At 42.0% G+C, this 24,141-nt stretch overlaps 1 protein-coding gene across 1 annotated transcript in view; it reads right to left on the bottom strand.

The window, feature by feature from the left end:
* The window catches only part of rin3 (Ras and Rab interactor 3), a 110,102-nt gene that overhangs the window by 3,422 nt on the left and 82,539 nt on the right, over positions 1 to 24,141 (bottom strand). The window contains exons 8-9 of the mRNA XM_060829351.1: positions 10,417 to 10,548; positions 6,195 to 6,358 (exon numbers count right to left, since the gene is read on the bottom strand). Coding sequence (XP_060685334.1) covers positions 6,195 to 6,358; positions 10,417 to 10,548 — 296 coding nt within the window. The remainder of the gene's footprint in view (positions 1 to 6,194; positions 6,359 to 10,416; positions 10,549 to 24,141) is intronic.

Raw genomic sequence — 24,141 nt, 5'->3', positions numbered from 1 at the left:
CCATGTCTGGTCTCATCTCAGTCTCAACTCCACTCTCCTGCCTGCTCTCCATTACCCTTCACTCCATTACAAATACTGTTTATATTTACTCAAAGTCCCAGCATTCATCACACCTCCAGGGGTAATGAATTGCACAGATTTATGACTCTTTGAGAGAAGCAATTTCTCCTTATCTCACGTTTTAACTCTTATCGTAAAACCATGGTCTCTCGCTCTTGATTGCTGGAGATGAGAAAACATCCATTCTATATCTACTCGGTCAATTCCTTTTAGCATCTTATATCCTTCATTAGATCTACTCTCATTTTTCTCACCTCCAGAGGGTATAGGCCTAAATTGCTCCATCTCTCTTCATATAAGGTAGACCCCTCATCACTGGAATCTCTGAACCTCCCGTTCTAGGGTCTCTAACAAGAGGAAACAGCCTTTACACATCCACCCAGTTGAGTTACCTCAGGATCTCACATGTTACAATTAAGTCACATCTGACTCTCCTAAACTGCAGAAGATACAGGATTTGCCTTTCTTTATAAAGCAATCTGCCAGGTAATTGATCAGTAAAACATCTCTGAATTGCTTCTAAAACATCAACGAGAGAGAATGGATAGCCATGCAGGTCCTCTGTATCTCAGAACTCTGCAACCTCTTTGATAATATGCTTTGTTTTCATTCTCTCTGCAAAAACTTCCCATTTTCCCACATTATACTCTATTTGCCAGGTCTTTGCCCACTCACTTAATTAATCTATATCCCTTTGTAAGTTCCATGTGTCCTCTTTGCAATTCTGTTTCCTACTTTGTGTCATTGGCGAATGTAGCAATAATACCTTCAATCCCTTCATCAAAGTCTTTTATATAAATTGAAAAGAGTTGAGGCCCCAGTATAGTTGTCATAACTCGTGATGCCCAGCCAGTCTGAGAAAGATCCATTGCTCAATCTCCCACATCCCGCATATAGCCTCCTACAACCTCAATCAGGCCCCCAAACAGATCACAATCCTGATGCAATTACTTAACCCATTGATCCTTCCTGACCTAACTACCTAACATCTGAATCCCTCTCAAACTGAAAGCCCATCAATCAGAATCCCCAACAGCTATCCAACTCCACCCTCTCGCCACCCCCTACCATATTCCCTAACGCAATTAACCCCCAATGATTCCTGATGAAGGGCTTATGCTCGAAACATCGAATTCCCTATTCCTGAGATGCTGCCTGGCCTGCTGTGCTTTGACCAGCAACACATTTTCAGCTGTGATCTCCAGCATCTGCAGACCTCATTTTTTACTCGAAGAATTAACCCCCAACCCCTTACTTAACATCTACCATTGAGACCCCTCCAAACAACAACCTGCTGCAAACTCCTGACATGATTGTTAACCCGTGGGCACGACTGGCAACACCCTTCTGACATCTTTGAACTCTTTCCTGAATGCCAGAGCTGATGTGGTAATTAGAAGGGGTATGCCCTGTGTGCTCCTCCTCCTCACTATCCTTGCCCATGATAGCTGCATGGAAACATCAATGCTACCGGTGAGACTGGAAAACCCAGCTGGATGCAAACGGAGCCTTCACAATTCGAGGCCCTGAACTGCTGCTGACTGGCAGATTAGGAGCAGCCAGATCTCACATTAAAATCATATCGTTCTGCAGTTACACTTGACTGAATCTGCCTTAAATCCAACTCTGAGTAAAGGTCTAATTCAGTCCGGAAGCTGGTAACCAGCATAGACTAGGTTGCAAGAAGTGTTATTCTATTTTCTAATTTCAAATTTATTTCTATGATCTCTAAAGCTGGACTTTTTATTTGTTTAATTTTTCTATTCTTTTCCCAAAAAGGTTGCACTGAGGAATCTGTACCTAGGCACCTTATACTAAAGGTGGCACCGTGAATGGCAACTTATAAACTTTTAATGAAATTAATTCAATTCAATTCAATTGAAACACTCAAATTTTCCACATTGAGCCTTCAATTGTTTCTTCAATAAATCTGCTGTTCATCATTTATAATAAGCGGGATATGACATGTATGTACATCCCTTGAATCGAATAAGTGATGTGCAGGATGCAACTGTTTAGATATAGACTTAGCCACAAATCACTGTGTGTCACACTGAAGTCTTTTTCCATTGTCAGCAGAAATCTTTCCATTTAAAGATCATCTGGGGATGATTTAACTGCAGCGCCTAACGTTAACATTTTATTTTAATGCTCACGCAGCACAGATTGGATTCAGCTATTGTCCCTGCCAACTTATTCAAGTTGTTCCTCGATTCTGACATTTGCCGTCTATTAAAGCTCTCCTCAGTGAGGGGGAAATGAGATAATAAATTAGCAGTAAGCACATCTAACCTTGAAATGGGTCCGGATTGAAAGCAGAGGGAAAGCTTCCTGCCAAAGTCAGGGTTGATTCTGAAGACTATCATTAAGATCACTCAAATGGGGGATTTCCTGTGTGGATCTTAAAGATCAATGGGTCTATCCACTACACTGCTTATTTGTCTCTGCTAATTACTGGCAATTTAGAGTTCCTCCACTTAGTCAACCACCGTCCTTCAGTTCTCCGCAAAAGCTGTCAAGATTATAACTGGACAAGATGGACGATTATTAGGTTGAAATGAGGTAGGTCACTGTGAGGTTTCTGTGAAGATTAGAAGAATAGCAAGTCGTATTGTCCACATCTTAGAATCCCATGACTGTATATTTGACATCTTAGTATTCCATGACAGCATTCATAAAATGTGCAGGATTACTTACACGGAGAATTGTATTTTCCCCTGGAGATGGGGAAACAGTATCCTATCTGATTAGAACATCTAAACTGTGTAATTAAAAAAATTGTTTTGTCTCTTTATTTTGGTTTTGAACTGAGTTACTAATCATTTTAAATGCTTGTATCCTGAAATATCAATGTAGTAAATTTTCACAAAAATATCTTTATTTCTTATAGTGAAACCTTAAAATTGCTTTGAAAATTAACGCTATACATTATGTTGTGAATTGTGTGGTTATCCTCCGTTTCATAGGATATGACACACGTGGCCATAAATACTGTGCCCACAGGAAACCTCTTGATGTAATCAACTGGTTTGACTTCTGCTTCAAAAATTGAGTTCAGCCCTTTGAGAGTTTAATCTGAGCTCACAACTGGGTTGGCAGACTCTGCTTTGTCTTGTGATTAAACTGAACTCTGCCAAGATTTCCAGCAGTGTTTCATTACTGTGCATGGGGTTATAACTTGCAGATGTACGCAAGGCAGATAAATGTGTTCAGATTTAACTTTATGAGGCCTGGATCTGATGAAGAGATTTTCCTGCTTTCAGGAATGTTCAGTGCTCCAGTGCAGAGAGAACGGGGAGGAGAACCATTGTGTCAGTTCTCTACATACAGTGCACTATCCTTGGATGCCTGGAGCTCCCCCATGTAGGTTAAAGGGGACTGACAGGAGCGAAAGTAGGTCACTCAGTCATCTGAGCCTGCATCGTTATTTGATAAAGCCAGACCCGATTAGATCTTAATCTTAACTTCATATTCCTGCCTACCCCGGTAATCTTTCACCCCTTTGTTTATTAAGAAACTGTCTACCTTGGCCATAAAAATAATCAATAATTTTGCCTCCACTGCCTCTTGAAGGAGAGAGTTCCAAAGACTCAGAACCCTCTGTGGGAAATAAATCTGCTTATTTCTGTCTTTAATGGGCGACTCCTAATTTTTAAATAATTACTCCTTGTTCTAGATTCTCCCATCAAGGGAAACATTGTTTCCACAGCTACCCTGTCAAGTCTCCTCATGATCTTGAACTTTTCAATCGACTCCTGGACTCCTGCAGATGCAAACCTAGCCAATCCAGCCTTTCCTTAAAAGATGCAAATACAAGTCAATGACCACCTCCAATAAGAGACAATCTAACCACCCCTTTTGACTGTCAATGGTGTTACCATCACTGAATTCCTCAGGATCAACATTCTGTGGTTACCAATAACCAGATACTCAACTGGACTTACCACATAAACACAGTGGCTCCAACAATAGGTCAGATGCCAGAAATATTGTGGCAAGTAACTCACCCCCTGACTCTCCAATGCCTGTCCATAATTTAAAAGGCAGGAGTTAAGAATGTATTGGAATACTCCCCAGTTGCCTGGATGGATTTAGCTCCAACAACATTCAAGAATCTTGACACCATCCAGGACAAAGCAGCTTGCTTGATTGGCCCTGCATCCACTCCCTCCACCATCAACGATCAATAGCAGCAATGTGTGCCTACAAGATGCACTGCAGAAATTCACCACAGATCCTCAGACAGCACCTTTCAAACCCACAACCACTTACATCTAGAAGAACAAGGGCAGCAGACACATGGGAACATGACCATCTTCAAGTTCCCCTCCAAGCCACTCACCTTTCTGACTTGGAAATATATTGCCGTTCCTTCACTGTCACTGGATCAAAATCCTAGAATTCCCTCCCTCATTGCAGTGTGGATCAACCTACAGCATATGTTGTGGTTCAAGAAAGCAGCTCAGGGACAGCTAGGGATGGGCAATAAATGCTGGCCAGCCAGCAGTGCCCATGTCCCATGAATGAATAATAGAAACACCCAAGTCAAAGTAAACATTCTCTAAACTGCCTCAATGCGTTCACGTCCTTACTTAAAAAGGGAGACCAATACTGTGCACTGTACTTCAGATATGGTTTCAACAATGTCATGGATAACTGAAATGTTATCTGCACATGTGTGAATTCAATTTCTTCCCATGAAAAATAGCATTCTACTTCATTTCTGAATTACATGCTGTGCTTGCATTACTGACCCTTTCTGACGTGCATGAGGTTAGATAGATCCCTTGGCATCTCAGAGCTCTGCAATCTTCTCTATTTAGATAATAGGCACTAAAACAGTTTTTCAATGTTAAGTCCAAGCGGTTTTGAATTTTCTGGGCAGATTTCTGCCATGAGGTCATATTGTGGCATTACCCAGTCTTCAGAGCCTGCATTGTTATTTGATAAAGCCTAATTTTTAAACAATGACTCCTTGTTCCAGATTCTCCCATCAAGGGAACCATTGTTTCCACACCTACCCTGTCAAGTCTCATGATCTTGAACTTTTCAATCGACTCCTGCAGAAGCAAACCTAGCCATTAGCGACCTCCCCTGCCCCATCTCTCACACATTATTCTGGTTCCATCTCAGAACCTGCGATTCCCAGAGCAACTCACCACTCAGTGGATATCCGCGTGAAGACCCTTGCACCTGATGCTCAATATGCCGTGCATCTGGATGAGCACTGGCATTCTGAAACTATCCCCGCTCAGTCATGACTGCTTATGGAAGACAACAGCAAAGAGGAAGTTGGTACTATGACTGGGACCTGACGTCATAGTTAAGGGGTAGTGCAAAGGGAGTTGTTCTCATTTTCTCAGGGGAAGAGCAGAGGAACACCTGAACCTGGCAGCCTGGTCACCAGCCAGGTCAGTGCCATCTCCAGTATATGGAGGAATGTTCTGTACTGCCAAACAATAGGCTGTGCCAAGTTAAGCACCAAATTCTTCTCTGCTACCTCACACTCACTCCATCTCTGCTACTGCACCCAGCTGCCAACAAAACTCAGGCTCTTCCAAACTCTGTGTCCTGCAACATCACCTGGAACATCCATGACCTGTCATCTCAGGATGACTCTTCATCCCTCTGCAAATTTCACATCAACACTACTGTCACTGTTATTCACAAAACATCACTTCTAACCACTGGCTGTGGCGATTTCTCTCTCCTTCTCCTTTGGTGCAATGAGCACATCCAACCTCATGGAAAATGATCTGCCATCAACGAAATATATTAAAGCACTGACAAATGAAATTGCCCTTGGGGATGTGCCGACAAGGTGGATTAAGCTCTACCACCAGTGGTGTCGGGATAATTCGGAGGTTGATGAGTTTGGTTGGTTGGTTTGTGATGCAGAATGATGCCAACAGCGCAGGTTCATTTCCTGGACCTTCCTGACCCTGCTGGGGTATGGACAACCCTCAAGTAAAACTCAACAGTTGCCAAATCTCTCCACCGAGAGCACAGTGCTCTGGGACAATGGCAAATTCACTTACAGGATAACGTACTCTACACTCATCATGATCTTAGATATATTCGACTTGTGATTCCTTCTACTTATAGATTTACCAGGCTTCTGTTATAACACTGACCTGCATGGATGACCTGGATGTTTGTTTCATGTTCAGAGTTCGTCTTCTGTGCCATTGGTGGATTGAGTCCTGGATCTCGTGACTAAGTTGGCGAGTGACAGTGTGTTTGTCATAGTGTTTGATATGTTCTAGGGCGCCATAGGTAGTTGTTAAGTAATAATAACCTGAAACAGAACAAAGTCCATTAACTCACAACAACATTTAGCTATATTAAAGGATGATTTATTGCTGGATAGGATAACTGTATTATTTTTCATTATGTTATTTAACATGCGTGTTAACTACATTTAGAGCATATAGCTGTGAAAACTATCCATCATTTTAAATCAATAGTAGCCCAAGTCCATTAATTTCATTACTGCTCCTTGGTTGAATGAACTCTTTCACTCTAGCTACTTAAGTAAGTTATATATATATATTACATATCTATGTTTACAGTTGTCTGTCTCGATTTAAAATTCTAAGGAATACCAAACATATTATTCTTTGAATCTTATTGAAGTTTCATGTTATGTCCGGTTAAAAATCTATTCTTAAATCCTTGTTCCTTCAACTACTGTGATACCATCTTATTTATCTCTTAACCAAAGCTCTGTATCCATGTTTTTTTTTTTGGCTGTCACTCTGGCTGAACTAGCCACTGCATGACTTCAGTGGGCTCTTCTGCCTAATGCTAAAAGCAAAAACCCACAGCACATCCATTGCCAAGACCACTTACTCCATCTCAGGAGTTTGTTCAGCTTTCTTGTCCACATTCTTGTCTTCCATTGCTCTGGCTCAGTTGGTAGGACTCTATTCCCTGATATTCTCATTTGAGGATTTGAGCTTAAAAACCATGTTTTAACGCCTGTGTAGTATTGAAAGAGTAATGCCCTGCTGAAGGTGCATTCTTTTGGATGGGATGTTAAACTTTTGCTCGCTTGCTTGGATGTAAAAGATTTCATCGCATAATTGTGAAGAGGAATGGGGGACCTATCTCCTGTACCCTGATCATTGTTTGTGGGAATATACTTTGCACAAATTGACTGCTGCATATCTTACATTACAACAGTAACTGCACTTCAAAAGTACATCATTGGAGGGATTTTGAGACATCTGGCTACAGCAAGAAGTATTGTATGAATGCAAATCTTTCCTTTGGCTTTTGTTGTTCTCTCCTACCTTTTTCAACTCTGCAACTATCCAGCATTAGGACCGGAGATTTGTGAATCTATAAAATGGTGAAGGACATACAACATCTGTCAACTCTAAGGGTGGCTAGTTCCATAAACATAGCTGAATTTGCCAAATAGATACAGCTGAGTGGAATGATTTTTTGATTAGAAATGGAAACATTGTTGTTTCTTGTTTAATTTGGCAAAAAATTATATTAACTGCTATAACTGGCTGCATGTTATATATATTGACCTTTAACATGATGTTGCAATTGGAAGTTTTAAGTTTTCCACCCTTATAATTCTCATCTTCTAATACCAATTGCTTTTTTCTTTATTTGTTGATGGGATGTGGTGTCGCTTGCTGGGTCAGTATTGCCTGCTCCTAACTGCCCTTGAACCAAATGGCTTGCGAGGTCATTTCAGAGGGCCACGTGGTCACATCTGCCGTAGTTCGATTCAAACCCATATCCCCAGAACATTACCCTGAGGTTCTGGATTACTCGTCGAATGACATTATCACTAGGGCACCCCTTGCCCATATCTGTCCACTCTCATTGTTGATGGCAAGAAATGAAAATACTAAAAACCAGACTGAATATTATGGAAGGAAAACAAATATTTCTGCATTTCGAAATGGCAAAATCTGAAAGAGTAGTGAATTGTGAACAGAATCACGATAGACTTCAAGAGGGCGTTGACAGGTTGGTGGAATGGACAGATGATATTTAATGAAGCAAAGTGATTTTTCTTGGTAGTAAGCACGAGGCGAGGTAATGTAAAACAATCAGTAAAAGAAAATCTAAAGCAGAGGCTGGAACAAAGAAACCTGGGGATATATGTGTAGAAGTTGTTGAAAGTGGCAAGGCAAGTTGAGAAAGTGGTTAAAATTGTATTAGGAATTCTGTAGAAGCATAGAGAATAAAAACAAGTATAGTGAACTTCTAAAATCATCTGACCTTTCCTGCAACTCTGGGCACCACATTAGTGGAAGGGGGTGAAGGCTGTAGGGAGGGCACAAAAAGATTTCTGGGAATAGTTTCAAGGATAAGGAGTTTCCGTGACATGGATGGATTGGAGAAGCTAAGTTTATTGCCTTAGAGAAATGACGGTTGAACAGAGATTTGACAGAGGTCTTAAAATCATGAGATGTCTAGCTACAGTAAATAGAGAGGTGCTGGTCTCAGTTGTGCAAGTGGGTTGGACTCAAATCACTGATTTAAGGAGTTTGACTATAGCATCATGGATGGCACGAAGTAAAATGCATTTTATGGTTATAAACTAAATGCATTGCCTGAAAGTGTGGTGCAGGCAGATTCAACACTAATTTTCTAAAACTGAACCGGAAAAGCACCTCAATGGAGATAGAAAACACAGGACGATTGGTGGGGGAGTGGGACTGTCTAAGTTACTTTTGTAGAGAACTGTAACCATTTTCTGATAAATGTGCAATTTTGTTCACTGTGTTTCTTTTTCAAATTGCATGTAAAAACTAAGAAAAGGTAATCAAAATCTAATGCCATCCAAATTCAATTCCAATGTAGCCAATTATCGCCCCACCACTCTACTCGAAATCTCATCAGTAAAGTGATGAAAGGTGTCATCAACAGTGCTATCAAACGGTCCCTGCTCAGCAATAACCTGCTCAGAGATGCCCAGTTTGGGTTCCACCTGGCCCACTCAGCTCATTGCAGCCTTGGCTCAAGCATGGACAAATAAGTTCATCTCCACAGGTAAGCTGTGAGTGACTGCCCTTGACATCAAGGCAGCATTCAACTGGTTGTGGCATGGAGGAGCCTGAACAAAACTAGGGTCAATGAGAATAAGAGGGAGAGCTCTCTGCTGGTTGAAGTCACACCTTCACAAAGCAAGATGATGTGGTTGTTCATCTTAGCTCCAGGACATCTCTGCAGGAGTTCCTCAGGATAGTATCCTAGGCCCAACTATCTTCAAATGCTTCATCAATGACCTTCCTTCCATTACAAGGTTAAGAGTGAGTCTGTTTTCTGATGATTGCATAAGATTCAGTACTATTTGCAACTCCTCCAATTTTGAAGCAATCCATGGTCAACTGAAAGAAGACCTGGACGATGTTGAGTTTGGGCTGACAAGTGGCAAGTAGGTGTGAACCACAGAAGTGACAGGCAATGGCCATCTCCAACAAGAGAGAATTTAACCATCACTGCTTGGCATTTAATGGCATTAAGACCACTGAAACCCCTACTATCAACATCCTGGGTGTTACCGCGGACATTAAATCTGAACTAGAGCTGTCATATAAAAACTGTGGCTATGACAACAGGTCAGACAGAAGCTGTGGATCCTGCAGTGAGTAACTCACCATCTGGCTCCCCAAACCCTGTCCACATCTTCAAGGTGTATGTTATGAATGTAATGCAATATTTCCCACTTGCCTGTATGGGTGTAGCTCCAACAACACAAAAGAAGATTGACATCACCTAGGATAATCCCACTTGACTGGCACCACATTCACAAATATCCACCTCCTCCACTGCTGATGCTTAGTAGCAGCAAATACTATCTATAAACTGCACTGGAAGATTTCACCAAGTCTCCTTAGACAGCACCTTCTAAATCCACGACCTCAACCATCTTGAAGGACAAGTACAGTGAATACATGGGAATGCCACCACTTATAACTTCTCCTCCAGGCCACACACCATCCTGACTTGGAAATATATTGCCATTCTTGCAGTGTCACTGGGTCAAAATTCTGGAACTCCCCTCCCTTCCTAACACCGCCTTGACTCGAAACAGATCAAGAAGATGAATCACCACCACCAGGAAATGAGCAAATGTGGACAGACAGCAAATGCCAGCAAATGCCTACACCAAGTGGACTTCAAGAAGGCAGTTAGTTCACCACTAACTTCTCCATGGCAGTTAGCAATAGGCACTAAATACAGGCCCAAACCTGAATGAATAACAAAAAAGTATTTGTGTTATGAAGTCAAATTTAAAGTAAATTTAACATGTGTTCCTCACTAATCCCCATCAGGGAGTATAGTTGGCACACCATACTGCACTTTAAGTGAGAGCAACGTTACCTTCTCCTAAGTGTAATGAAGGATCCAGCAGCTCCATCATATATTCCACATCCAGAAGCAATGAAGTCAGGTTACTCCTTGCCAGCACGTACATTAACACAGGGAGGAAATCGTCAGCACCATGTGGCTTTGCTAAAACAGAAGGAAATTTGGAAAGTGAATTAGCATCTTCCATTAGTTCATAGAACTGTCAACAGATCGCTGCATTGAAAGAGTATTTCAAAGAAAATGATATGTTTCGAAAGCATTGCACTGCTTTTGAATTTATTTGATGTGCACGTTTGTATGTGTAAACAGACCTTCAGGAATTATCCCAGATAAAAATCCTCAGCATGTTGCCTATTACAGAATATGCTTGAATTTGATTTTCAATTTGCTGGCATTCTTCTCAAATTAAAATCTGCCAGTGGTGACACACTAAAAACACATTCTTCAAACAATTTGAAGATGCCAATAAAATGCAAAACTTGAAGTCTGTCAATAAAGATGCAATTTATGTTAAATATTATCAGCATAAATCAACTGTCTTATTCACCAAAGCTAACTTCTAGGCAACACTGAGGAAGCTATTCTGTATGTATTACCATAAGCAGGTCGTTCTGCAATAATGTGGTATTCTGTTCCCCTGCAACCTCGCAGTATTGAGAATCACACTGTGGAAAACACGCTATACCCATTCAGCAGAAAGTTTGTGTTATGCAAACAAATTTGATAATTGATCAATTGCATTGTAGCCAAGTCGCACGCGCATTATAACAGAGCAATTTGTGCTTAACAATTTATTTTTATTACAAAATCTCATGTTAATGCTCATTAAATGTTATGGCCTTTCCTTAAATTCTTTCTTGAACACATTACTGTATAGGGTTTGTGAGTGCAAATGGCACTGCTTCAAAGATGGGCCATGGGAGTGAATGTCAGTAGATTCATTAACTGTGGGGGCATCTCTCAGCCAAACCTGAACCTGTCCTTACCAACTTTCCTCCATGTGATATCTCCATGAAGGAACAACTAGTGATCAAGCAAACGAGTACAAGTTGAGTTTTGTTTTTGTCTCTTCTCCAAGGATCCACCATGTGGTACTGTACAAAATGCAAGCAATTATTCTATTTACATGATGAAACTGACTGAACCGGGGCTGTCTTCTTATTAGGACAAAGTCTAATTGCTATTGTCGAGAGAAACCGGCAATCATTTGGAAATTTTCTGGGTTTGGATAATGAGAAACAACAATAAATAACTACTTTTGTCATGCGGGTGACAACTTGAAGACGGATGTCTGCACTGTGGAGGAAGACTGCTGGATATACTGGCCCGGAATTTGCTGTAGTAATGATAATGAAATTGTCAGTGTTGTCCTTTATTATGTCTCTAAAATTGACAGCAACGTCTGGAGTTTGTACATTTGCTGCTCATAGTTCTAGCTTTCTCCAGAGAAGCAATGCTGAAGATCGCTCAGATTTCAATCAATTTCAAGTCACTGAACTGATAAGAACATGCTTTTCTACATGATAATCCTCGATGTAGAAAGCATTGAAAAAGTTACACATTATTGAATGAGATTTTACATACCACACAACACTCATAATTACTGCTGAAAAATCTCCCTTGGCCTTGAAAAACTCTTCACAATCTTGGAATTTCAAATTTCCACAGCATGATTAAAAAAGGTATCGAAATATTGTTGCTTTCTTCACCTTGTTTTAATTCTTTATTTCACTTTCTGCAAAATGTGACTGCAAGTGAAATAAGTGAGTGCATATTTTGGACTTCTGTGTGAATTTCTGCAGTGTGGTTGACTGCCCACCCTACTTGATGATATTACTATTGCTGGATGCTGGATCCTGTTGACTTAGCACCAGATTCAGACTGACATTGGGAAAGGGAAAATCCAAGCTAAGAGAATGCTAGAGTTTTGTGAACAACTTCATTCAATTAAGCAGCAAGTACTGCTCCTTCGCCATTGACTGAGAAACCCGGACCATTTGCTAGACTTTCATGATTTTTTAAATAATAATATTTATGGAAAGGCTCACTGGCCCTAATGTAAGCTACCTGGAGCACCGCGTTTGAAAGGACCAGTTGACACTCAGAAAACTTTGAAAACCTTTGATTTTAGTAATTAACTTAATGGTTTCCTTAATGACTGCTCCACGTAACCGACAAAGAGACAGCCATAGTTAGCTCAGTTATCTCTCCATCCCCAAGGCTCCCAGCCTCATTCCTGATGAAGGGGCTTTTACCCGAAACATCGATTTTCCTGCTCCTCGGATGCTGCCTGACCTGCTGTGCGTTTCCAGCACCACTCTAATCTTGACTCTGATCTCCAGCATCTGCAGTCCTCACTTTCGCCTTAATGATTTCCTTATCCATTCTAATATTACCTAAAAGGTATTATCCTAAATGTAAAAATGGAAGAAAATTGCTGACACAAAATTTATTTCAAAATTGAATTTTTTTCTGCTGATTGCTTTATAAAATTATTGGGGTGTGCAATGTTGTACTTCAGAAATTAATTTCTGACACAACTTATTCATCATTGCGTGCTTAATTTGCATCTTCTGTCACATAAACAACAAAGCCCAGTGGAATTATGAATGTGAATCACAATATTATGGGTCCTCTTATTTAGAATGTTGACCTAACCCTCTCTAGGAAGCTGAATAAATTTGAATAAGTTGCCTTACAGTCTGACTTGCCCATGCAGAAATAGAACATGTTTCAAACTACTGTGGTAGAATATCTTTTGGATTCTGCACCAAACTGCCTGTAAGTGGTCCTATTCCTGTTGCTAAATCACATTTAGGCTACCTATTCAGAAATCTCACGGAAAACCAAATATTTCAACAATAATTTACACTTAATTGCATGTAGCAACCAAACTAAGACCCCTCAAGTAAGAAAGTTAAACCTCACAACTCAACTTTGCTATTACCCGATTAATGGTGGAATTTGGTTATGATTCCAAGCAACAGTGTCTGTCTCTGGATGTATCCAGGGTTTGATCCTTGTGTCATGTTGTTGTCCAGAGTTCTGCTAAGGGAGAGTTCTAGAATTGGTTTATTCGGTTTTTTGTTCTTCAGATACATGATGTGAAAGTATTGATGATTCTTTAGATTCCTTGCATCTAAAATATTGAACTGCAGCTTGCTTCCTTATCAGAAGTAGATTCTTCATTCCTTGTTATATTTGGCCTTGAGTGTCTATTTGAAGACACAGCTTTCCCGTGATTAACTCCTTAAATTCCTCAGCAGGGTAGACATTTATCCTTGTGGTGTGAGGCTTCCAGTTATCAAGCTGGTGTCAAAAAATAGTTTATGGAGCCACAACTCCTTATTTTCTCAGACATGGCTAATTGTTTTCAATCTGTTATGGAACAGATATGTTTGTCCCTTAACAGTTTATTTCCATGCAGAGTTATTGTTGCTTCTTTAATGGTTTATTCTTCAGTCTATGAACAGTTATTAAAGTTATGAAATCTAAAATATCACACTATATTCCTTGTGCTCAGGAAGAAGTTTTTTGGCATCCAGATATCTGAACTCCTGCAGCAGTTTAATCCCCTTGCGTTCTATGAATTAAATGCTGTAATCTTGCACTTACAAACATGTGCTAAATAACTTGCCCATCTGGGTTAAATATATTTATCTCCCCTCAGGCTGTGCTCAGTCACATGCAACACATATCTTATATGTTACATGTGACTTAACAATAATATAAACCAGACCAGCATCCTTCAAAAAATGTTGATGAGATATTTTGGACGTTATTCCTTTTAGAAACTGATCATCTAGACTGGGTTGTAGCAAAGAGTGGCTCTTGGTTCAGTTAGATTCTAAGCCCCTGAGCTTGTGTGCATGCAAAGCTTTAACAAGCTTATTTACAGCTTCAGATTAAAACTGCCAGTTAAATATGTTTGGAAAAAGTGGCTTGTGTAAAGTTAAAGTGTATGAGTGTGGTAGGGACTTGGAATGTTTTTTGAGATGGTTGGTTGGACCATTGCATTAAATGAGCAGGTTGCTTTTGACATTTAGGATGAACTGAGACATTTTGCATTATATGTGACTACTACATTCATTCATAGCATGATACTCGAAGTGGCATCATTTATTAACAGACTGGATCCACTCCATTACAGTCTCCTTCACTTACTTTATCCATACTAATTTAGCAGAGTTACTAACAACAGGCAAATAGCACGAAGCATCTGCCAGTACGTAAGGGTCAATTAGTACACATTACACATCAAACACTCTAGAGGTTTAGGATAGTTCGTTGTATCTCATTAATCATGTTCACAGTATTTTTTAACGTATGATCTTTAGAATTTATTTCAGATAAGTGACTATGGGTTGAATTTGCATAACATCATACTTCTTTGGCAAATGATGCAGAGTGTTGGAAGCATTTTGGAGAATCATGAACACAGTTACACTCCTGCAATGAATGGATCTTTGAGCAGCATTTGAACCTAGAGCTTTTCATCTCAGAGGAATGAGCACTCCCAACTGAGATGCTCAGGTCCCCAACCAATCCGAGGAAGTGTCTCTCCCACAATTTTCTCATCATGTCTCTTGCCGGTACTAAAAATCAGGGGATGCAGGATCTGACAGCAATCTTTCTTTAATATGCTCATAAGATTGCTGCCTGGGCCAACATTTATTGCCCACCCCTAATTACTCTGGGGAAGGTGATAGTGAGCTGCCTTCTTAAACTGCTGCTACCAACACGGTGTCGATCCATCCACAGTTTTGTGAGAAGTAAATTTCAGGATTTTGACCCAGCAACAGTCAATAAGTCAGGATTTTGAGTGGCTTGGAAGGGAACTTGAAGGTGGTTGTAGTCCCCATGCATCTGCTGTCCTTGTCCTTCTAGATGGCAGAAGTCATAAGTTTGGAAAGTGCTGTCAAAGAAGGCTTGCTGAGTGACACATCATCTTGTAAATGGTTAACACTGGTACAGTGTGTAACAATGGTAAAAGGAGGTCAAATATGAAGATTGTGCATGTGGCAGTGCCAATTAAATGGGTTATTTTGCCTGGGTGGTGCAGTGCTTCTTAAATGCTGTAGGTACTGCACTCATCTGTTGGACATCAAAAGGGCCTAAAGGTATCACAGCAGTGGAGATCAGGTTTACCTTTCATTGTTTATAGGAAATAAATTACATTAGTACTAATGCGGCCACTCCAAGCAGTGGGAATAATACAAACAACACAATATTACAGGCTGGGGCTCTCACTGAGGCCTATACCAGATTGACACAAGATGTACTCTGCTAAGACTTGTTGTACCTAATAGGGTCTGGCAATGAAGCCCAAGAACAAATGGAACTGGACCCTGAATAACCAGCATTAACTTTTGGCATTTAACAAGGCTTTGCAAGGCCTTAAAAGGAGCAGTCTCCACAGATAGACTGTGAACTCATGAAGGGTCACTAAATCCAAAATGTAAACTCTGCTTTCTCTTTACAGATGCTGCCAGAACAGCTGAGTTTTTCCAGCAATTCCTGATTTTGGTTTATACAGGGAACTCCCCTGACTTGGCCTTATGCTGCGAAGATGGCTGGGAATTCCCCCGTGCTATTTAATGGTTCAGCCTAAATGAGGTCCGGCCTGACTGGTCTTGTGGGGTTTCCCTGTCAGCAGTACGGGGATTTCGGTTCTTTGGTGTCTGGATCCATTTATTAGATGCACTAGTTCTTTGTTCCAGCACAAGCTGTCTTTATTTCTCTGAGCATGTTGGTGCCTAGTGCAGGATGGAGAAGGGCTACAACAAGGGTTGATGTTTGTGATTTCATATGGCAAGCTCCCAAATTCAGGCACACTGTCCATAAGAGGCAAAGCCTGTGCTCACAACACAAAAGAGAGAAATGATTGAAGACGTTTCAGACCAACTCTGTTTTATTCTATTGGAGTCGGGGTGTGTGTGTGTGTGTGTGGTAAGTGTGCGTGTGTGTTTGTGTGTGTGTGTCTATGTGTATGTACATATGAGTGTGTGTGTGTAAATGTATGAATTTGTGTGTGTTTATGTGCACGTATATATGTATGTGTGTGTGTATGTGTGTGTGTGTGTGTGTGTGTGTGTGTGCATGTGTGCGCATGTGTGTGTGGTGTGTGTATGTGTGCCATCTAGAGACAATTAAAAACTAACACTTAAAGCTGAGAGGAAAGAAACTGATAGGCTAAATTTTCTCATCGTGTCTGGGGAACAGAGGTCAGCACAGAATCTGCATCATGCACCTGACCCTGGGTTGGGTGTAACAGTTCACTTGCTGTAACATTGACCAGGCTACCCTCTTCATTGGCATGGAGCCAGTTTCTGTGAATAAGAAAAGACTGGCTGTGGGCTCTTGAGACTGCATGGCCCACAAGAAATGCTGCAACTTCAGAGCAGCACCTCACTCCAGTGCAAGATAAAAAGATACTCCCACATGAAAGTGCCTGCTTAACCACCTTTTTAAAAGTAAGTGTAAAGATAGATAAAGCAGCCAGATCACCACCATGGAGTGAGACAGGTACCCCTTCTTTGGTCTGCACCTTCTTTACTGGGTACACTTCCCCAGGCCATTGACCTGCTCCCTTGCCACATGGAGAGTCCCAGTTGGCTTTCTTAAGTTATCTTCGGCAAGTCTTTAAATGAACCTTATGTCACCCGGAGTGGGCAGCCCTGCCGCCCCTGAATCTGCCTTGGCCAAAATGGCCAGTGCCTAGACCGGAGCCAAGAAAGTGGCACGATGCTCACTTCAGATGTTTTTAACCCCAAGCCATCTGTGTTCCCAACATAATTGGCTGGGTCTGAAATTCTTGCCCAATGTCCACCATTGCTCAATGGCCAGTATTGCCCAGTGGCCAGTTTGGAAGTGACACTTCCTTTACAGTGTCTAGGCGTAAGGAAAAATCTAAGTCAAGGGAAAAAACAAAATCAGAAAGTATGATGCTAAAATGCTAGCAGGTAAATCATATAATTCCTACAATGTGGAAGCAGGCCATTCAGCCCATTGAGTCCACACCGAATCTCCGAAGAGCATCCAACCCAAACCCAGTGCCTTGCCCAATCCCAGTAACCCTGCATGCCCTATGGCTAACCCACTAGCCTGCGCATTCCTCAAGACTATGGACAATTTAGCATGGCCAACCCAAGTAACTTGCACATCTTTGGACCGTGGGAGGGAACCAGAGCATAGTTTTTGCCTCACGGCTGGAAGTAAATTCAACAGTCACATAATTCTCTGTAAAAACAGCATTCTCCTGCCTCGGTATAAAATCGTTTTTTAATTTGAAACCTATTGTTCCTTTACTGCTTCAGATTCCTCAACAATTGATACATTTTTGTAGTTTATCAAATTATATTTCATTAGAACATGACTTTAATAGCTCCAGCGTTGAAGATGTGAGGCATGTTTCTCAGTTCTCTGCCTGAAGTCAGCTACAAGAGGATCATTTGCCATATAAAGTGAAGTGCAATTATTTAAACTTATAGCAAGAAGTTATATGGAGTCTGAAGGTGCAGCCTCAGTGTGGATAGAGTTGAGGTACCACAGAGGTAAACAAGACCTTGATGGGAGTTATGTACAGGCCACCTAACAATAGTCAGGATGTGTGACAGAAAATAAATCAGGAGATAGAAAAGACATGTAAAAATGGCAACATTACAATAATCAAGGGGGACTTCAAATAGCAGGTGGACTGTGAAAATCAGATTAGCAGCAAATCCCATGAAAAGAAATTAATAGAATATCTACAATATAGTTTTTTTGAGCAGCTTGTGGTGGAGCCCAATAGAAAACAGGTTATTCTGGATTTGGTGAATGGGTAATTAGGGAGCTAAGATGGTGGAACGCCTAGGTGGCAGTGCCCACACTATGATAGAATTCACCCTTCAATTTGAGATGAAGCAACTTGAATTAGATGTGACAGTCTTACAACTGAGTAAAGTTAACTACAAAGGCATGACAAAGGAACTGGCCAAAATTGATTGGAATGCAAGTTGAGGAGGAAAGACAGAGAAACTGCAATGGCAGGAGGCACAGCAGAAATTCATTCAAAGGAAGAGAAAACATACAGAGGGGAGGGCGAGGCAACCAAAGTGGACAAGGGAAGTCAGGGACAGCGTAAAAGCTAAGGTAAAAAAACATACAACATGATGAAGATTAGTGGGAAGCTGGAGGATTGGGAAAAACCAGCAATGGACAACAAGAAAAGCAATAAGCAGGGAGAAGATGAAACGTAAGGGTAAGCTAGTTTGTAAAATAAACAAAAGTTCCGTTTTTAGATATCTAAAAGGTAAGAGAGAGGCAAGTGTTGATAGTGGACCAGATGAAAATAAGGTTGGAGAAGTAGTAATGGCAAGCAAAGAACTGGTGAAAGAACTGAATATGTACTTTACATCAGTTGTCCCAGTGGAAGACATGAGTAGCATACCAGAACTTGAATAGTCAAAGGGACCATCACTAAGGAAAAGCGGCTGGGGAAGCTGAAAGATCAGGAGGTGGATAAGTCACCCGGACCAGATGAAGTACACATCAGGGTTCTGAAGGAGCTAGCTGAGGACATTGTCGCAGCATTGGCAGTGACCTTTCAACAATCACTGGAGTGAGGGAAGATCCCAGAGTTTGGAAAATGGCTAATGTAACACCCCTGGGTAAGAAGGGAGGCTAGCAGAAAACAAGAAACAAAAGGCCAGTTAGACTGACCTTGGTCATTGGCAAGGTTTTCGAGTTAATTATTCAGGATGAAATTGTGGAGTACTTGCAAGTGCATGGTAAAATAGGACAGAGTCAGCACGGCTTCTTTAAGGGGAGGTCACGCCTGACAAATCTGTTAATTCTTTGAGGAAGCAATGAACAAGTTAGACAAATGAGAGCAGTCAATGCAAGATAACAGCCCATGGTGTTAGGGGCTAGCACTGGCATGAATAGAGAACTGATTGCTGGGGATGTTGATAAAGGGTTATTTTTCAGGAATGCAGCTAGCGACTCGTGTAGTTTCACAGAATCAGTGTTGGGACCACAACTATTCATATTGTACATTAATGATCCGCATGAAGGAATTATGATAAAATGGTGGAGCAGAATCGATGAACTAAACTAAATCAACTCTATACTATGATGAATAGTAAATGGCTTGCAGTGAATCTTGGACAATGTTTTGAAACTAAAATTCTATTGTTATTCCTAAACCACATAATGCTTTCAAGGTGTATACTCTGAAAAAATTAATAAAGTTTCTGCCTTAACTTACCCTGTAGCTCATCTGCATAGGAGCGCGAAAAGGAATTGATCCTGTGCCAGGAAATGTTTTACTTTCTCCAACTAATGTAACTATGAGTCAGGTAGGTCAATTTCAGGAGCCAAGCAGAAAAAGATATCTCCTCCTTCTTAAATATTTTTCTTTCTCAGTAACATGAATCAGCTTATGTCGTAAAGTTTACAAAAGAAACTACAATACTTTTACTAACATTTTCTTTTAAAGCAGTCAGCTGTCTGTAGGCCTAAGCCAAGCGGGATGGCCAGTGGTCACAGGGCTGGAGGGGACTGGGGTAATGAGCTGTTGGTAGGCGTGAGGTGAATGTGATGGCCAGTGGTCACGGTGCCAACTGTTGGTAGGGCTGGGCTGAGTGTGATGGCCAATAGTCACAGGGCTGGAGCAGAGTGGGATGGCCAGCGGTCACAGGGCTGCAGCAGAGTGGGATGGCCAGCGGTCACAGGGCTGGAGCAGAGTGGGATGGCCAGTGGTCACAGGGCTGAGCTGAGCGTGATGGCCAATAGTCACAGGGCTGGAGCAGAGTGGGATGGCCAGCGGTCACAGGGCTGGAGCAAAGTGGGATGGCCAGTGGTCACAGGGCTGAGCTGAGCGTGATGGCCAATAGTCACAGGGCTGGAGCAGAGTGGGATGGCCAGCGGTCACAGGGCTGGGCTGAGTGTGATGGCCAATAGTCACAGGGCTGGAGCAGAGTGGGATGGCCAGCAGTCACAGGGCTGCAGCAGAGTGGGATGGCCAGCAGTCACAGGGCTGGAGCAGAGTGGGATGGCCAGTGGTCACAGGGCTGAGCTGAGCGTGATGGCCAATTGTCACAGGGCTGGAGCAGAGTGGGATGGCCAGTGATCACAGGGCTGGAGTGGAATGGCTGGTTGGCTGGGGACAGAGGGTTTGGGGCCCAGTGTGGTTAGCCTGCCACAGATCCTGAGCATGGCATTTGGGGGGGGGGGGGGGGGCGGTGGGGGGTGGTGGTAGTTGGGAGGAAGAGTGAGACCTTGTGTAGAAAACCCACTGCATGGAGAGACTGCAAGCTTTTGGGACTGTAATGTTTCTCTCTGTACTTTATTTCTTTATCTTCCTAGTTTATACTCTGATGGACTGTAATGTGGAACTTTTAGCTTTTCTCTTCATTTTTGTACCTAATCTATTTTAGTACGTAAGATTTGGCACCATGTGTGGTGGCATTGTACACATTTCACTGCACTCCTGTACTTTGTAGTTGAGTACATGTGACAATACCCCCCCCCAACATTCATGATGAAGAGCTTAGGTTCGGAATGTCGACTCGCCTGCTCCTTGGATGCTGCCTGATCCACTGTGCTTTTCCAGCACCACACATTTTGACTCTAATCTCCAGTATCTGCAGTCCTCGTTTCCTCTGACATGTGACAATAAACCTAATTCTAATTCTAAAGAACCTGTGTTGCAATAATGCTGACCACAGAGGCAAAGAAACTGAAATTTTAAGTTTATAAATACATTCTGCCGTGTAAGAGAGTGTGGCTGGGGTTTAGAGGCTAGCTTCTGTTGAGCAAAGTGATAGGCATTGGCTCATGTGTCGAAAAAATATGGTTTTCAACACATAGTGTAATTCGGTATATATTAAAGGTGTGATCAAATACACCCCGGGTTGAAAAATAAATTGCAACACTTATTTATGTTCCTCTATTAATCGCAATTTAAAGCAAAAGGGGAACAGATAATTTTTCTTCCCTCTTTGCATTCTTATCTATCACTTCAACAAGGACATTTTTCAAACATTTTAGATACTCTATTTTGCCATTATTGAGCTGTTGTAGAGAGCATTGCATCGGGCAGTTGCATCCAATGGGTTTCTAGATCATCCAGGGAATCAAAGGCTGCTTGTAATATTTGAGGGCTGCATTAATCCACGTTCCATGGAATATAAGAGATTCCAGTTCCATTTCTGTTATCAGAATGCACTGCTACTCAATTTCTGGCTGTAACTAACTAACACTTCTGATATTTGACACCCAGAGTGTTGAGAGAGGTGGGAAGGTTGGAGGGACTTTTGTGTTTTAAATCATGGTCAAGTGGTCATTACTTGTCAACGACAGATACAGCCAGTGGGACTGGTCACTGGGGCAGCCTGACTCTCTTCTGTGGCTATGCCTGCACATGGGTAGCCCTAGTAACCCTCGATGAGATGCATGCAGAGGTCTCTGAATAGAAAGGAAAAGAAACTGGCAGATTCTGGAAGTCTGAAATAAAACAGAAAGCACTGGAGAGACTCAGCAGGTGTGGAACAGGAAACAATTAACATTTTGAATCCAGTATAGGCTGGGGGTTGAAGAAGGGTCATTGGGCTTGAAACATTAACTCTGTTTCTCTCTCCACAGATGCTACCAGTAGTGCAGAGGTTCCTGCTACAGCAGATTTTGTAACCAATGGGCTCTAGACAAATTATAACACACTGCTGTCATTGAAATAACATTCCCATTTATTTTAATATGTCTGATTTTCTGAGGAGTGATAGTTTCATGCAGATTACCACTCCACACTTTTATTTTACCAAAGAAGGAAGTTCTGGTCAGGGCTGCCTCAGAAACGCAGCGCCGCACGTCCATATTGACAGTTCTTCTGTAGTGTAAGCCTTGTAGAGGAAGGCAAACCATGGCCCCCTCCCGCCTCTTTCACAATTGTTAGCTGCTGTGGTCTGAAACTTTCAGCCACATTGGCAGCTGCTGTCACAGGAATACTGTATACAGTAAGCATGATGTACAGGTGCTTGGAGGAGGGTGCTCAGATGGGCTGAGGGTAGGAGAGAGTGCCATGTATGTAGGGAGACAGCTGGGGAGAGTGTTAGGTGTCAGGTAGGTAGGGTGCTAGTCTAATAGAGTGTGAGCACGGGAGGGGATACAGCATCAGAAGTATAATGCCAGGTGAGTAGGGGGTAAAGTGCCTGACATAGGGTATCAGATGGGTAGTGAGTAGGTTGCCAGCTAAATAGGATGCCAATTGGTTAGGATGTGGTGGAAAGGGCTGGCTGCCAAGTGGGAAGGTGCCAGGGTTGTGAGGTAAGTAATGCACTGATTCGGGTAGGTCAGGACTGGTGGGAGAACTCAGAACGTATAGCAGGGGGGCAGTGTCGGTCCAGTCTGGTGGACGGAATGGGGTTGGGGGATGGTGTAGAGCCAGGTCCAGCAGGGTGGGAGAAAGGACAAGTCTGATGAGTGGGAGGGTAAATATATGGTATGTATGGGGTTATTTAATAGTTAATTTGGAGATAGGCGGTTTATTTAAAAGTTAAACATTTCCTGCTCTACTTCATTTCAGTGGATATCTTTGATTTAAATTTATTGCTGGTGTCTCTTTTTAATAGGACATCCTTATTCAAAGCTTGAGGAGCCATATGGTCTTTTTCTGCTCAACATTCTTTATTAATTATGCTCTTAAAATAAATAGGTTATCACACAGTCTGTAAACTGTCCCAACATTTAATGTGAATCCACGTGAGTACATTGTATCATAAGCCTGACTTTGGACTTGCAGATAGTGGGCAGGCTTTAGGGAGTCAGAAGGCGAGGTACCACAGTTATGCTCAGCATCTGACCTCCTCTTGTACCCAGAGTATTTACATGGCAAGTCCAGATTTCCATTTCTGGTCAATGGTAACCCACAGGATGTTGACAGTGAAGAATTTGGCAATGGTTTTGGTAATAGATAAGAGTCATAGAGCTTTTTGCAACAGGGAGAAAAGCCCTTTGACCTATTGTGTCCATGTAGTCATCAACCATCCACCTAGTCTCTTCCCATTTTCCAGCTCTTGGCACATTGCCTTGAATGCAACAGGGCTTCAAATGCTCATCTAAATAGTTCTCAAAGGTTTTGATGGTTCCTGCCAATACCACCCTTTTAGGCAGTCTGTTCCAGTATTCACCATCCACGAGGTGAGGGCAAAGCTTTTCTCAAGTCCCCTCAAAACCACCTTAAAAGTGGACTCCCTGGTTATTGACTCATCTACTAAGGGCATGGGTGGGGGGCGGGGTGGGGAGAAAGGTGGGGGGCGGAGGTGTGCAGTGAACCATCTTTCTATCGAATCTACCCTATGCCCCTCAGAGTTTATACACCTCAATCAGGTCCTCCCTGGGCCTTCCCTGCTCTCAGGAACCATCCCCAATTGATCTCGCCTCTCTTCATAGCTGAATCACTCCAGTTCAGACAACACCCCATTGAATCGCTTTAGCATCCCCTCGTGCACTCACGCCCATCCTATAGTGTGGCCATTAGAACTGCACTAAGTACTGCAGTTGAGGCCTAACTAACATCACATACTTCTCCAACATAACCTCCTTGCCCTTGTATTCAATGCCTTGACTAATAAAGAGAAATAATTCCAGGAGCAGCAATGACTGTTTTATATGCTATTGCACTGTTTTGGAACTTCAGAGAGAAAAAAAAAGTCAAAACAACGACACTTTTAAAAGGGAGAGGAACAGACAAAGCAG

Source organism: Hemiscyllium ocellatum, chromosome 8 (genome assembly GCF_020745735.1).
Source record: "Hemiscyllium ocellatum isolate sHemOce1 chromosome 8, sHemOce1.pat.X.cur, whole genome shotgun sequence".
NCBI classification, from domain to species: domain Eukaryota; kingdom Metazoa; phylum Chordata; class Chondrichthyes; order Orectolobiformes; family Hemiscylliidae; genus Hemiscyllium; species Hemiscyllium ocellatum.
Note: the sequence above shows the minus strand (reverse complement) of the source record. Positions and strands in the feature narration are given on the sequence as shown.